We start from the raw sequence: 16,287 nt of genomic DNA, 5'->3' as shown, positions 1-16,287 counted from the left end.
TTTACCTCCCTGGTTGAAGTGTGCTCATATTGTTGGGGATTCTTTGGCTGTTGGTAATAGACAGAGAAAATCAGAGCTTTTATTGAAGTGACAATTCGTTATCTTTATACAATTTTTATCAAACAGGACATTCTACATAGCTCCTTTCTTAAAGATGACATAATAGCTCCAAATCTTTTTCTACATAGCAGTTCACAAACCTTTCAAGGAATAATTTTTGTCGAGTCCCAAAAAAATGCAGTGCGTATTCTATCAACAGAAAACCTTATTACATCTGCAGGCTTCTATGCTACCCTTGATTACTTAAAACTCCTTTGTTACCAGTCTCAGAAAAGAAAAGAAATAAAATACGCATTAGTTAGTTTTGTACGATATGACATCCCCAATCAAACCTTTCTTGTCTTCAAGATGAATTGCCGCCTTCATCATCTTTCTTCTGTAATTCTCCAAGCTTTGCTCAGCCACTAATTCCTGATTTGTACATTCTGATATCCTCAATCAAATTTTTCACGTCATTGTATGATGAATTGCCTTCTTCAATGGCTCTCTTTGCCAATTCTCCAAGTCGTTTTGCTCTTCTGCGCATCTCTGTTGCCTCATCCGTATTGCCCATAACCGCATCAATCGCCTTAAGAATATCATCTCTGTTCTTTATGGACAGTGATTCCTCTGTTGCCCAAGCTTTCCAAAACTCATTGCCCACCGCTACTCCAAAATTTAGCACCTGAGTCACAAGCTTTTCATTGAAGAATTGTTCTGCAAAGATCGGCCATGTGATGAATGGTACACCTGCACTAACTCCTTCGAGTATAGAGTTCCAACCACAATGCGTCAAAAAACCTCCAATAGCTGGATGATCAAGTATCAACACTTGGGGTGCCCATCCTGTTATGATTAATCCTTGTTCGTTTTCTTTCATTTTGTTTTCAAATCCTTCTGGTAATTCTTGCTGTTGCTCTCTGCAATCACCATCGTCTGTTTTTAAGACTTTCCCAACAACCCATATGAATGAGTAGCCTGAAGCCTCAAGTGCATAAGCAATCTCTGTCGTTTGATTTTTGCTGAATCTGGTTAGGCTTCCAAAGCAGATGTACAGAACGGATTTGGGTTTCTTGCAATCAAGCCAACTAAGGCAAGCGTATTTGGAAACAGAAGCCTTGTCCCCTCTTTCACCTTTATCATCAGCATCTCTATTATAGAGAGATACAGGGCCAATGTGCCAAGTCTTGATTCCCATAACTTTCTTGCAATAATCTGCGTAAGCAGGCTCTAACTCATAAAAGCTGTTCATCAACACCCCAAAGCTATTCCTCTCGGATTCCTTTAGCTTGTCAAATAACTCAGAGAAGGTAGTTCTGGTTCTATAAACGTCTGGCACTTGTGAACTTGTGAGTTTTACTTCATCTGGAAGTCCTGGAACAACGAACGCTTCTGTCTCGGATTTGACGTTCTTGTGAGGCTGATAACGTATAATACTGTCAGTGACACAAAGATTGAAGAATCCACTACCATTAAAGGCGATCCTTGGTATGCCAAGATAATTGGCAGCATCCAAAGTCCATGGGAAGAGACTGTCGGAGATTATGCAGTCAGGGTGGTATTCACGGAAAAGCTTTTCAATGTTTGGTTGCAGCAATTCAATGGCATGGAATAGTTTCATTGACATTTCTGGTGTTGGGGTGGATATCATGTTTTCGCAGCCTTCAGGTAAGCCGACTTGAGCGCCAGGGAAAGAGAGAATTTCAAGTGAAATCTGATGGCCAGATTTGACATCTCTATCAATGGCGTTTTTGATGCGAAGGGCATTCATGGCAGTGACAATTATGGTGACCTTGGTGCCAGCAGCTGCTGCTAATAGCCTGGCCGCATCTACCATTGGCATCATGTGGCCTGGTGCCATGTAGGGAAGAAACATTGCATGTATTTTTCCATCTTCTGTTCCCATAGTGGATTCTCAAATTGGAAGACAGAGGTTTTGCGTAGAGATTGAAAAATTCAAGGTAAAAATAAAAAATTCTAACTCTAATGTCAAAGGTAAAAGAAAATTGGCTGTTTCCCTGATATTAAGGTATCATCAACACCTTAAAACCAAAGGACCTGGTAAACCATCCTTAAAAATAGAAGCCATAATAACGGGTCAATTAAGAGTCACATTTAAGCATATGGTGGCCTACCTCTCTTGGAACCGGTGGACTATGTCGGCGATACGTGTTCTCCCGTTTGGATTCGCTTCAAGGAGCTGGAAGAATAAAAAATATTCAAGGATAACCTGATTAAGTTAGTGGCTCTAACATACTATAGTTTTGATTCAAGCTATGGATGCCGAAGTCATGGACTCACGAGGCAATAGGACCCAACCATTGAATGAAATGGTCCATTGTTGATGTTGTCTGTACAATCTCTCTTAAAGACAGCGCTACCTACCACTAATTGGTGCATTCTTTTTGGGACAATTGGACTTTAAGATGAATAACAACAGTAATGGCGTGGATACTTCCTTTGGTTCCAATACTGTAGGTAACGATGCCCACCGTGGTGTCACAGTCCCTGGCCCCTGCCTAGTCAGGATTCAGGTGACACATCATCTGAATATGACATCTCGTTGGGTAGCAAATTAAAGCTGATAAATTAGGTACCTGTCCGCCCTTCCACTGTTTCCCTCCACGAATTTGCTTCTTAGGTTGAAGGACAGGACAGTTGTTCATCCCCAAGGCCCATATGCCTTATTGGGCAGCGGTGTTTAATTGAAATTGAATCGCTTTTGCTTCCATGGGCTCAAAGGAGGAAACAGCCATAGCCTGGGGGGCAAGGCCATTGGGTTAAAACAGCCATATCATAGCCGTGGGGTCTTGGAAGTGCAGGAAGAGTAGGTTAAGTGCTGGAACTGATATATATTCTTTACAGGCCTTTTACCAACGGATGGAAGCTTTTAAAGCAGCATACCAGACCAGAGTGGCGTGGAATAGTATTGAGACGACAGCCACACATGTTGCCCACTCCGCAAATCTCAACAGGATACGATATGGATTCTTTTAAAATTTTTGTTTAACAAAATGTTTTGGATTGTTTATAAAGTACTAGTATAAACATCAATAATTCAAAATAAAATATTAAAAAAAAATTCGTGGGAAGAATATTTATCGAAATATAAAGGCTTTAATTGATGTATCATGATTTAATATTTAAACAAGTAAATATTTTATTATTGCAGCTTGAGGGCAGGAAGCTAGACTGCTAAAACTCGAGCACAAGAAGTAATTAGATGAATATAAATATTTGGATAATGTGGAGCAACTTTGAGCATGACCCAAGAAAGAAAATTCGAATTAAGAAGCAACAAACGAGAAAGTTTTTGTTTTTGGGTGAAAATTCTTGTTGCGTTTTACGGGTCAAAAAGGTATATAATCTAATCCATGGCTCAGTTCGCCCATAGGGACCGTTAGTGTACTGTTAGCGCTATTATTATTATTTATTTATTCAAGTCAACCCACCCTAAGTTTCCAAAAACTTCAACCACTGATCTGCTAAAGCAGAAATTTGACAAATTTCCCCTGATAGAACCATATAGCTACCTTGCTCATACATTTCAAAACTCTAGAAGAGAACAAGAAAATAGCCATAAACATATATAGTCTTCTTTTGCAATTTCCTTGTTGCAGAATTCAATCTTTAAGTTAATAGAATATATTCTTTTCTTCTCTGTCATCATGAGCATATATATTTTTGTTTGCTTTCCTGCCCAAATATAGAAATATACAATCGTCAAATCCACATCTTTTGCACTTACGGCTAGTCCATTTTCAAACAATGATATATAGCAGGCCTGTTTTCATCTGCAACGCAGCTGTCGTAGGTTGAATGGTGGGTTTTTGACATTCTTCCAAGCAAGCAAGCAACCTTGGATGTGGAGTTTTGAGTGTGCAGACTTCTCTCAAGTTGTGGTTGATGTTATAATAAATGTGATGATTCCATGACTTGGGAGCATGCAATGTTTGTATTCTGAAACAATCTAATCTTGAACTTTGACCCCTTCACCAACAAAAATTTGACGCGGCACTAGCATGTTTGACAATATGTATTCTCCTCTTTGTTTTGTGTATATTTAACGGTGGGTGAGGCTGATACTTGGCATCTCATCTTTTTGCCTCTTGCCCTTCCAGGAGATTTCTCTGCTTCTTTATTTCCTTTTGCTCCGTCTTCTTTTTTGTCTTTTTGACAATCATTAAACGATCCTGTAAGTTCAGTTTTGCTACACCAAAACGCTCATGTTACGGAGTTTGAGCGTAAAATATGGGCAAAGAGAAGCAAAAATGAACAAATGTTATTGATTCTATACAAAGTAAATTACATATCATGACACGTAAAAAACTATACAGGGCCAAAGGTTAGGCGCGCATTGTAAAAGCTTAAAGAGAATGCAAGTATGTTCCTTCTCAATTCCTCATAAAACCTGTTTGTGTCTAGGTATTTTGAAGATGAACAAGCTGCTAAATATTGCAGAGGTTCAACTATTCTCTCCTACTGAAACTTTAGCGTGTGTTCATGTACACAAAATCCACGCCACTCTCACAAGAAATACTTCATTCAATGCCAAAACCGAGATAACTTGGAGACACTCATTGCCAAAAATTGTCAGTCTTGTAGCTACAATACTGCGTTGGGGGATCTTCCGCTGTTATCCAAGACGATCTCAAACAAATCAGCCTCAGACTCCTCATCAAAATCTGTTGTTGGATAATTATTGCCAACGTTGTGGCTGCCTTTAGTTGTGCATCTGTTAAGCCATTGGGAATCGATTCTTCCCATAGAAAATAGCTCTTTGCTGTCTTCATAGCCGAGAGCAGCAGCAGGGGAATTTACAAGAGGGCCAATGAAGCATGGATTTGGTGTCCGTTGTCCATTCGCTGGAGCATATGCAAAGGCGCTCTGTCCAAAATTAACTAGAACCAAAACATCAGCGTTTGCTGCAAGACATGGATAAAGGGGAGTCCCATATTCCTCAGACTTGCAATTTATTACATGTACCAGCTCGGAGTCTAATGTGAAAAACACTTTCTTTTGCCTAGGATCGAAACCGCAACCTATCACCTTCTCTGTTTTCCCCCAGTCTTCTTTCTCAGATCCAAACACAAGTTTAATTCCTGGAATAGAATAAAGCACGGGTTGAAGACTTGACCGTGCTGATCACAACTCAAAAAGAGAAGGAAAGAAGTTGCATAAAGAAGTGACTTAGAACCAAGAAAGTTGAACAGCTTAGCCTAAATTTTATTGGTACAGATAATACAGCAATAAATTAGAGGCATCTGAGACATCTTTTTTGAGTCAATAGCTTCATACCTACTCCCGATACAGTGAAGGGTGGCACGATTAACTGATTAAGTGGTCTTAGCCAAAATAATAAAATAATGCTTCCCTATACATAATTCATGACCATGTGGCAGTGGGCCTTTTTTTCAATTACTTCGAGGCTCTGGCTAATTTTGGATACCTTTTAGCATGAGAGCTTTATTCATTGGCGGGTTGCCACTTTTTTATTGCTAGGCACAGTTCTAACTTGTGAACTACTATTTCATCTATAAATGGACTGTGCTTAATCGACATTTACATAAAAAAAAATGGTAATTAGAGATTTGATAGAAAATAATATTGAAGAAAATTTGTTACCGTCTAGATAGACAGAACCATCCGAATTGAAACCGATGGATCCTGGATAGCTACCAGGAAGCTTCAAAGGAAGAGAGCCACCCGCAGTTAGTCCCACCGATAACATCACTGAATCACCTTTGCCATCATCATCTTTAGTTGCAAGCTTTAATTCCTCAATTTTAATATCATGACCGCTAATAACATGGACTAAAGATTCTGAATTTGCTTTTGCATTGTAAGTTTCTTGGATGAGTTTTGTCCTCTCACCTTCCTTCAGCTTGCCTCTCGAGTCATGATCATCTCCACGGCAATACAAAATCGTGATCTCGAAATAGGCCTCTTGAGGGAAGCAGAATTCCCCAAAGGAGGCCCCGGTAAAGGCAAAGCTGTTCTAATAACAGATGCTGCAGCCATAGAATGATGACCCATAGTCCCCTTCCTTGACCCAGAATTCACCCTAATCTTTTGCATGAAATCTGCTGATCCCTGACATACTTCCCAGTTTATCTCTATATCATTTCCCTCTTCATAATCACCAGCTGCACATAGCCCCAACAGGCTTGATCTTGTAGACGGGGATGACATGTAGCCTGTGAAGCCAAATCGAGACCATCCATTTTCAACTGCATCTGTGATAAGAGCTGGATGATCAGCCCAATTAAACAAAGGTTTTGCCGATGCCCCACGTCGAAAAACATAGTAATTTCCTCTTCTCCTGCTATCTAAATCAAACTGGTGATGTAGACTCGCCTGGTGAAGTCTAGCAATCCCGTCTTGAAAATTTTCAATCCTAGCAGCCCGGTTCTCATCAACATCATCTTTACGCTCTTTATGGTAACACCACCTCCATATAAACACAACCAAAAGGGTCACAAGTATTCCGATGGTCATCGCCACCGCCGCCACATTTTTCCATTCAACATCTCTTTTTCTCAACCTGTATTAGTTATTCTCTACGGCTGCTTGGTTTTTGTTCCTGAAAACGTATTTCGTGAATAAAAGGCTAATGAAGAAGAGGAAGAAACTATAAGGAGAAAGAGACGGCAAGGCAAGCGTGGACTATGACTGGTTCAAGAAAGGCAGGAGCGATGGTGTAAGCAAACAGTAAAGTAGTAAAGGAGAGGAACCATTTCGTGGGATATATGGGCATTAACGTTTCCTTTACTTATGGTCCATTCTTTAATTAATGTGAACCGACAATTCTTCCTCATTAAAAAACGCGTTTATTGATTCATTTTTTGTTTTCAAAGGAGAGAAGAGAGAGAGAGAGAGAGAGAGAGGGGGAGAGGGGGCGGAGGGATGGCTATAGAGCTTGTTCGTAAGTTGCAAAACTGTAAGGCCTTCTAGAAAGCCACAAGTCCAACTTCTCATTGGGGGCCGCTTTCATTGTTTTTACTGTATGTTGTCCGATATCTGGATTCAGGAGAACAATTCAGCGTTTGGGACTCGAGCAAAGGCGGAGCATGTGAAACAAGAGTTCGAGAAACGTGGCAGGAAAATAAGGAACATGATTTTTTGATATGTACGTGTTGGTAGTTTTTTGTCGACTTGACAGTTAATCCCATGTAAAATCTACTCGGCTGGAATTCTATGCAAACGCAATCATTTCATGTATGCAGGAAAAAAGGCAAATTCTTTCCTTTTTCTTGTATAAACAAAGGAGTTTTTGAGACCTCGGCAAGAACTTGCTTGAACATTGAACATACATTAAAAATGTGTTTTATTTCACTGTATTTAAATAAAAGTTGTCTGAAATAGTTTATTGACGTTTTCCTTCTGGTTGAGAAGGAAAAAACATAACATTCCACATTGAAAATTTGTCTCATTAGGCATGATCTCCAGGCCTGGAAAAAAAAAAAGAGAAAAAAAAAAGGCTATCTAATCCAGGACACAACGGGAGGGGGAGGTGGGGGCCCCACTGCTTGGGCTGTGTTGGCCATGTTGGCCAAGCCTACTCTGATGGTGGGGACTTCAGATTTTTTTCTCATTTTTGTATGGGATTTCTGTTTGAGGTTCAAAATTTTTTAAGTTAAGGTAGTGATTGATTTGTTTTAGGCATCTTAGGTGCCACTCTAGCACTCTATATCTATTTAATTATAGCTACTTAAATTAGCAATATTGGCCATAAACTCTTATCTTAAGGGATTGTGATTTGTATGCTTTCCCTGTCATTTGCCAGCCAAATTATGTTTCATCTGCAAAGTAGTGGGAGGCCTCCATATTCCTGGATAGCCATCAAAATACCATTTTTACTTTCTTTCTTTCTTATTTCTTTTAAAAGAAAAGAAAAAATCTATGTCGACCTTTTGTCTGAACATATATAAACAAAAATAATTATTTCATTTAATGCTATTAATTTTGGGGGTGAACCAAGCACTAAAGGACTTCACAGTGGATGTCAATATTAGAACCACCCAAAACAGAGTGAGAGAATTAAAGCCAATAACTCAACTGCAGAAGCCCCACTAAAGTATAGTTACTAATGCTCCATCATTCACCCCCTGTATCAGAATAAAACATAAAAGCAATCATCAATTTAATAATCATCCTGTTTGGTAATAGTTGACAAAAGTCTTGGTCATAATTCCAAAGATAATTGCCATAATTCAAGGGGAAAATCATTAAAGAGAAACCATAAAGATTTTTCTTTTTGGGTACAAGAAACCATAAAGATTTGAGAAAGTTCTTGTTTTCCAAATTGCAGAACAACAAAAGAAGAAGAAAAAAGGTGGTTGCCATGTCTTTGTGGAAAAAGATAAGATGCCACTTGTATTTCAGGGTGATGCTTGAAGCTTAAGGATTGGTGGAGCTGCGCTGCATCTTAAACTCTTAAACTTTCTCATAGATGCTCACAATTGTCAAAGTAGAAAACAATGTTGTAGATCACATCAGAATTACAGTTGCTGAAAGTGAACTTATACCATTCATAAATAAATTGTGAATGGCCAGAAAATCAAATTCAATTCCAAAAAGTTTAGGCTTTATTTTATATTTTTCATTGCTTATTGTAAAAGAATAAGGTTAATATTTGTGTAGGAGAGGGTTATGTCTATTCAATTTACCAGCGGCACTAAAGTGCAGAATAGAGAAAAAGATTAGTTAACTGAGAAAAGCATCGGAAAAATAATGAGCAGCTAAAAGCTGAAAATAGACCTTTGATGAAGTCAATTATCAAACAGTTCTTCTTTCTCTTCCCCCATAGCCTCGTCAATGACAGAGTTGAAAAAGAGAAAGTGAAAGAAAAGAGAAAATGTAAAGCCAGCATGGTGATTATTAACTGCAACTACAACTTTTTTTTTCTTTGCCAGGCAAACCATTTAACTAAGAGCTCTTACTATCTTATTTGTCTATGCTGTTGCAGACAGTCGTGCACACTAGGAATGATTGGGTGCAGAGTTGCTGGGGTGATAACCATAGGACCTGAGAAACAAAAGTGACGTGTCCCAGCGTCAAAATTTGCAGCAGCGCAAAATCCAACATTCTTTTGGCAGAATTCAAGAGTCAGCATGTTTATCCAATTCCATTGGTTTCCTTGCTCCTTTCTGTTTTTCCCCTCGACTTATATCTATCCCAAGTGATGAAATAGCAGACGTACCTCTACTCTGCTTCTGCTTAAACTGGGAAGTTGAAAGCCCATACTATTGCTTCTTTACAAGTAAAAAAGAAAAGCAATAGGCCCGTACATCTCTGGATCTGCAATTTCTTGAAAAGCCCTAAATTCAGGCCCAAAAATGCCCACAGCTAGCTGGTTGTTGATATTTAGATAAGACCGATGCTTATCCAAATACCTTCAGCAAAACAATCAGTCCCGGACTTCACCTCACTGCACTTAAGAACAAAACAACAGAAAGCGGATACAAAGCAAATCCTACAAATGAAGCAATGAATCCTCTCTGCAATTCCTTAAAATCCTTCACCTAGACCCCGCCCCACTCCTCAGCAAACGAGACCTCCACTTTTCCCTCTCCTCTCACCCGCTTTCCCCACACCCTTCAAGACCAAATCCCCGTCGCGCCTATGCCATCTCACCATCAAGTCTATCGCCTCCAACGCCAACGCCGTGGAAATCGACATGGTGAGAAACAAGCAAGGCGTTTATGCTCCCAAGCAGAAAAAAGTTGTTATCTTGTGGGACCTCGACAACAAGCCACCGCGCGGACCGCCGTACGAAGCCGCTGTGGCCTTAAAAAAGGTGGCTGAAAAATTCGGAGAAATCGTTGACATGTCAGCATACGCTAACCGTCACGCGTTTATTCATTTGCCTCAGTGGGTCCTGCAAGAACGCCGCAAGAGGAAAAACCTCGACATCCTCGAACGCAAAGGAATCGTGACTCCATCCGAACCTTACATCTGTGGAGTTTGCGGTCGGAAATGCAAGACAAATCTGGATTTGAGAAAACATTTCAAGCAGTTACATGAAAGGGAACGACAAAAGAAGTTAAACAGAATGAAATCGTTGAAAGGTAAGAAACGACAGCGGTTTAAAGAAGGTATATAAGTGGGAATTACAAGTACAATGAAGCGGCAAGGAGTTTGGTAACGCCGAAGGTTGGGTATGGGTTGGCGAGTGAGTTAAGGAGAGCTGGGGTTTATGTTAAGACAGTAGAGGATAAGCCACAAGCGGCGGATTGGGCATTGAAAAGCAAATGCAGCATCTATGAGTAGAGGGATTGATTGGTTGTTTTTGGTTTCGGATGATAAGGATTTTACGGAGATGTTGAGGAGGGCAAGGGAGGCGAATTTGGGGACTGTGGTTGTAGGGGATAGGGACAGGGGTTTGGGGAGACATGCTCATTTCTGGGTGTCTTGGTAGGGGTGGAAAATGGGGAGGTTACGGAGAAAGATTTGTGGGCCTAAGCGGTGGAGGAGGAGGGAGGATGGGTCGTTTTCGGTTTCAGAATTTGATAGTCGGAGTTTGGGGGAATTGGATGGGTTGGTAAATGAGCTTGTGGTAGGGAGGAATGAGCTTGGTGGTTTGAGGATTTCGGTGTTTTCAGAAGGGGAGGAGGGTGATGAGGATGAGTGGGAGATTGAGAATGCTGATGATGAAGGTTATTTGTTGGAAGATAGTGAGGATGAGGTGATTTTTGAGGAAGATGGGTATTTTTGATGAGGAAAGTGTGGTTTGTTATGGAGGTCAGTAATTGTAACTTATGAATTACTAGGGAGGATGGGGAAAGATTAGAATTTATATGAACAGTGAGCTTTGCTGCTTGTTTAATGAGAGTTGAGAATCATAATGGTGGTATTTGCCCAGTGTGGTTCTTCACTGTTGTCAGATTTGCAAGTGGTATATATCTACCTCAAATTGTCACTGTATTTTTATTTTTTCTTTTGATAGTGTAGAGTTTGCTAGGGATTCCTTGAAATTTGAAATGGTATATAGTTATTAACAAGAGCAAAACTGCAGTGTGACAATGCATTTAGATTTATTCTCTATTTCAAAACCAATCTAGTATGTGCCTCATCTATGTTGGTACATGAGCTGCTTATTGTGTGTTGGAATATCTTGAACTTGAAAAGATGAATAATGAATATATTTAATAAAAGGTGTAATGAATTAAAGGTTGAGGTTGTGAGAATATGAGAATGTTGATTATTGATTGATTTGTCTTTTATTTGTTCTTTGAGTGGCATGATTGCTTGTCACTATTGGCATGCACAAAGAGGAGTTTCCGTCAACTATAATTCTGGTAATGTGCATTAAGATGCGATATCAGACATAAGACAGGAAGGGGCAGTGGAGTGTAACATAAATAGAATGGTTTTGTGGTTAATTTCTCAAATTCATTTTACGAGTAGCAGCAAATGAGAGAAGGGGAAGAGAATTAATGGGATGAAAAGTTCTGTACTGTTTCATTGTATAGATGGAAGAGCAAAGGAATCGAGAAGACTTGTTAGTTAGAACTATTTAATTGTTTTGGAATTGTGCTTTGATCATTATAACCTGCCTCATCTCAATTCAACATCATGGAGTTTCAGAAAGATCTGGTGGCCCTTAAAGGCCATTGTCTGTATTGATCCCGGATAAGTAGATTGCTCTTAATTCCTTTTGATGCACTAATTGTAGGAGTTCATGGCCCCTGACCGGCAAAGGTCCTTTTCAGGCTTTGTGGATCATGACCTATTAGCCTTATGATTGATGGTATCAAGGTCAGGTCCAATGATTCAGTGCAGTTCCCCCAATCATAGGTGATGTTGGACAAGGATAGGGGGGGTGTGGCCACAAATTGACAAGAACTTGGTAGTTATTTTGTCCAAGCAGGAAAATTAGGTCTAGACTCTATTCTTGGATCAACTTAGGTAATAGGGATGATAAGTTTTGAGACAAACTGGGGCCTTGAATGAGATTTGTATGTGGTTAAGATTGGTTGAAACTATTAGGGGATTGGAAAGCTTTTCAGGTGTTGCCCCAGGCCTGTGTAATGTACTTGCTATTAAGGGTTAGGATTGAGAAATTTCATAGTTGCTTTGCTGCGTGTTGGATTTGAAGTTTGGTTGATGGAGGGTAATTTAGAGTTAATTTGTTAACTGAAAGTCTGGAACAGAACAGAATTGAAGCAAGAAAAGAAATAGGCCTCACAGTTAGCCCCAAGGCTTAATTCTCTTGATACTCAAAATAAAACAGAAAATGAAATAAACCTTGCTTAATTTGGGACGTTTATTTTATACTCCAACTTGAGTGAGGTCCTAAACAACTCCAGCCACAATTCCTGATATTCTTGATATTTTAATCTATGATTTGATGGCTTTGTTGTCGGCATTAATAGGATTAACTGCTCCATATCAATCAGCTTTGAAGGACTAGCTTGCTTAATAGTTGGTCTACTGCCCAATCATGCTGCATAATATCATAGCCTAGTGGGACATTGTCATGGAATCTTCCCTTTACTCAGAAGCTATAGGATGAGGCCTCAGATTTGCACTGATCAACTACCAATAGCAAAAACCTTGCACTCAAGATTTGTCTTGGAGCATGATTCGTCGGGCAGTCCTGCTGAATCTGATCTCTGTTTCTGTTTCAAGATTAAGGATGTCCTGTCTGAATGCATTTCTTTTCTTTTAACCCGATGGTGGAACCGTGGAAGTCAAGTCTTTAAGGGACTAACGATGTGTGTAACAAACAGATTCGCCCCAAGGCTGTCTTTGTGTAGGACCAACACTGCTCATTATATCAGAACCAAAAAGCAGGTCTTAAAGTGGTTTTTAATAGTAGAATTTTAAGGATAAGGTTGGTATCTAGACCCCAAAGATTAAGGTTAGTGGTTATCCTAGATTAAGGAATCAAGGTCATCTGTCTTGTAGAATATATTTTCAGTGTTATATGTTTGTTTTTTTAATTTCTAAGTGACAGGTTGTTTGTCTGGTATGGAATGAGCAGGTGACAGAGCCTTTTTATTCACAAGCGTGTCGCCTCTGCCCTTACATTCATGGCTTACAGGGAGTGAAGATTGAAAGAGAAAGAGAAACAGAACGAGCAACAGATTTGAAGTGAAATTTACTTTTGAAATTGCATGTTTACATTTGTTTAATAGTACCAAAGTCACTCATTCACATTTTCTTCACTCCATTATCTACGCTTTTGGACAAACAAAACATGAATGGCAGGATAAGTTTTTAAGAGTTAATTACTGCAAAAGGGGATGTTGAAACCAAAGGAGGAAGGAAAGCAAGCAAAGGGTAAAGTTGTCGATACACAAACTACAAATCACTTTGAGGTTTAGAAGATACTGATGCACAAATTGGTGAGTGAAAGATCAACTGTTTGATCAGGATGACTAAGCTATTCCCCAATAAGAGAAGTTGTGTGGTCAATTCATTCATGTTGGTGAGCCTGATTTATTAACATAATCACCAGTTTTAAAAGTTTTAAGGCTTCATTCATGACATTGAATCTATATATATATATATATATATACACACAAACACACACACACACACACACACATATTTCAAAAGCTTATTTTGTAATTGCTCTTAATGTATTTATTTGTTTTGAGATATCCTTTTGTACCATCAACATGTGAATATCTTATAGTACCAATGAACAGGACCGGGAAAAGAAAGTCAGAATTAATGTTTAACTTTATCTATTATTTAGGATTTAATGTACGTACCTGCAATCCTTTATTAGTTATGCTGGTAGCCAATAGCCACAGTGCATTGCAGTTGACCAAATGTACTGTCTAATTAACTTTTAACTTTAATATTATTGTTGGGTTGCATATACACTTCCAAAAGAACCAAAACAAGCCCTAGCTAGAACAATTAAAAAAATAAAGGTTAATAAAGAGAGAGAAATAATTAATGTTTATTAAATGTAGCCTTTGCTTGAGAGTAGGAAAATATAGAGTAATTTGTTAATGTAACTGATCAAAAGAGAGAGAAGAAACATACAGAAATGAAAAATGAAGTTGGAAATTTGATAAAAAAATCCAACTCATTGGAATTTTTATGTGAAAATTCATGTTGGAATAAGATGAACTTAGGCAAGCAAGCTTAATAATTTATATATATGTAGTAATAAAGAAATATTAAAATGTAGCAAATGAAGAATTAAGAATAAAATGGATGAGACACAGGAAAGGGTTTTGGCAATGGCATATTGCAACATGAGAACATGACCCTAATTAAAATATTACAATTAATTAATTGGTGCCGACTAAATAGCCGGATATAGATATATTCCAAGTTGGGCAATTGAGGAATGAACGATCCCCTCACGTCGCCTTGCCTTTGCCTTTGCCTCATAATCCAAATGTTCCAAAAAGATTCCGAGCTGTCACTGCCAACATACACACTCCTCATTGCCTGCTGCTTTAGTCTTTAGCAGTCCCTCCCTCTCTCTCTCTCTCTCTCCACTTCTTTACTGCTTCCTATTGACTTCCATATATATACATGATAGATTAAATGTATCTTTGAATTTTAGTGCAGCTCTTATAAATTTGTTGATAGTTACAGCATGAGATAAGACTTGCATCTCTTCCCATTAGATTAATTAATAATTAATAATTAATTTTCCCCTTTTTTTCTCGTGACATTTTCTTCATCTTGTTTAGTTTAAGGGTTCAAGACTTTGAATATCAAATACAAAATGTATATATTAATGAATTCCTATTCATATTGCTCACTCTTGCGATTGCATCCAAAGAAAGGTATTTAGATAGTTTACCGACTAAAAAAAAGTACTCTCTCTTTCGGTGACATGAGAAAATTTGATTAATAAATATATATATATATTATATTATTTAAAGAAAGAAAGCAGCAGCACTCTTTGATTATGTAAGATTCAACGGAGAAAAGAGTAGTAGAAGCCAAGTGGAAGAAGGTAACGTACGTACGGTGCCCACCGGCCCCGCCCCTTAATTTGCCCTCGGCAGAAAATTTTGAGTTTTGACGCCCCCAGGCCGCGCCCATGCAGCTCGTCATCCCCGATTCCACTCCTTGTTTTATACAGCTATTGTTTTTTAATTCAAAATTTGCACCCAGGAAGCCTTCAAAAGGTTTATATATATCAACCTCAAGCCAGCCTGTGTGTTGGTCAATAATCAAATTAGGGGATGGCCTTCCAATAGTAAATACCAAAGAACCAATCAAGAGATGCCACTTGTCGATGATCATGGGTTAAGCACTCAGAAAGAATGTGTCTTAAAAAGTCTAAAATTAATCAGATGATTGAGATTGACACCAACAAAAGTCTGTTCAACGAGTTTGAACCATACGGAGGGTTTATATATATATATATATATATATATAGATAGTTGTAGTTATTAATAAAATAAAATAAAATTATTAAGACCAATTTGCTATTTCCACTACAAGGGAACTTCATTGCGTGGACGGAAAGTCACTCTCAATCCCCGTCCACCCATCCACCACCGACCTCTCCAATTCTCTCTATTCCCTTTACCCCCAAAGCTTAAATTGTCATCTCTCCCTTTCTTTCTCCTTCTCAACTTAATTGGATCCGCTTGCCTGTACACCTCCCCATTATTATCCAAGTAACAAACAAAGTTAAATCCAGTTATTTCAGTTAGACAAAAAGCAGCTTTCTTTCTTTTCTTTTCTTCTCTTCTCTTCTTTTTTCCTATAAATAATTAGATCAACCACCTTAGTATATACAAATATAAAGAGCTAGTCGGAAATTATTTAAGGGTGCTCAAGATATACTTAATTATTTGAGGTGTATCATACATATGTATAATAAATTTGGTTTGTAAGTGATTGTATAAAGAATTATGTACACATATAATAGTTTCATGATTCAAACAAAGAGAAAACAAAAAACCTTGGCTAAATTTTTGTAGACATAGATTTACACTTCCTTAGTTTGAGAAACCTCGATCTCTCTATCTCAAATGAATTAGCGTGTCATATACTATGTATTCTTATCTATATTTATAGCTAAATTTTAATGTATATGAATGTTCTCAAAGGAATTAGTACAGTGCGTCAAACCTCAAGTCGGTGAAATGAACGTGTAAGTAGAATTTGTGAGTGCCCAACTTGTTAATGATGTAAAAGCATTTGATTAAGAAATAAAAATGGGAATGATTGCCTTATAGCATATATATATATATATGTATATATGTACATAACATAGAGTATACGACTACTAGAAATAAACTAGTTAGGGAGTTT

At 38.4% G+C, this 16,287-nt stretch overlaps 4 protein-coding genes across 4 annotated transcripts; 1 reads left to right on the top strand and 3 right to left on the bottom strand.

Annotated features, from left to right (window-relative positions):
- Positions 1 to 62: 62 nt before the first annotated feature.
- LOC110416811 (scopoletin glucosyltransferase-like) lies at positions 63 to 2,229 on the bottom strand. Its single transcript, XM_021428913.2, has one exon. The coding sequence runs from the start codon at positions 1,943 to 1,945 to the stop codon at positions 458 to 460; it is 1,488 nt and encodes a 495-aa protein (XP_021284588.1). The 5' UTR covers positions 1,946 to 2,229; the 3' UTR covers positions 63 to 457.
- Positions 2,230 to 4,301: 2,072 nt separating this feature from the next.
- On the bottom strand, positions 4,302 to 6,802 carry LOC110416721 (SPla/RYanodine receptor (SPRY) domain-containing protein). Its single transcript, XM_021428782.2, has 2 exons — positions 5,665 to 6,802; positions 4,302 to 5,141 (listed from the first exon to the last, which is right to left on the bottom strand). The coding sequence occupies exons 1-2, from the start codon at positions 5,768 to 5,770 to the stop codon at positions 4,645 to 4,647; spliced, it is 603 nt and encodes a 200-aa protein (XP_021284457.2). The 5' UTR covers positions 5,771 to 6,802; the 3' UTR covers positions 4,302 to 4,644.
- On the bottom strand, positions 5,920 to 6,537 carry LOC149527228 (uncharacterized). Its single transcript, XM_089783677.1, has one exon. It carries the CDS (start codon positions 6,535 to 6,537, stop codon positions 5,920 to 5,922), a length of 618 nt encoding a protein of 205 aa, XP_089639803.1.
- Positions 6,803 to 9,513: 2,711 nt separating the features above from the next.
- Positions 9,514 to 13,707, top strand: LOC110417331 (C2H2-like zinc finger protein). The gene is given in 6 exon segments (XM_089783610.1): positions 9,514 to 9,553; positions 9,556 to 9,606; positions 9,609 to 10,130; positions 10,133 to 10,298; positions 10,300 to 10,936; positions 13,028 to 13,707. Coding segments are annotated over 5 exon segments (1,221 nt in total). The 5' UTR covers positions 9,514 to 9,528; the 3' UTR covers positions 10,757 to 10,936; positions 13,028 to 13,707.
- The last annotated feature ends 2,580 nt before the right edge of the window (positions 13,708 to 16,287 follow it).

This window comes from Theobroma umbraticum, unplaced genomic scaffold, assembly GCF_002168275.2.
Source record: "Theobroma umbraticum cultivar Fairchild unplaced genomic scaffold, ASM216827v3 scaffold_51.0, whole genome shotgun sequence".
In the NCBI taxonomy this organism is placed as follows: Eukaryota; Viridiplantae; Streptophyta; class Magnoliopsida; order Malvales; family Malvaceae; genus Theobroma; species Theobroma umbraticum.
The sequence above is the reverse complement of the archived record's forward strand: the minus strand, read 5'-3'. Positions and strand labels throughout refer to the sequence as shown.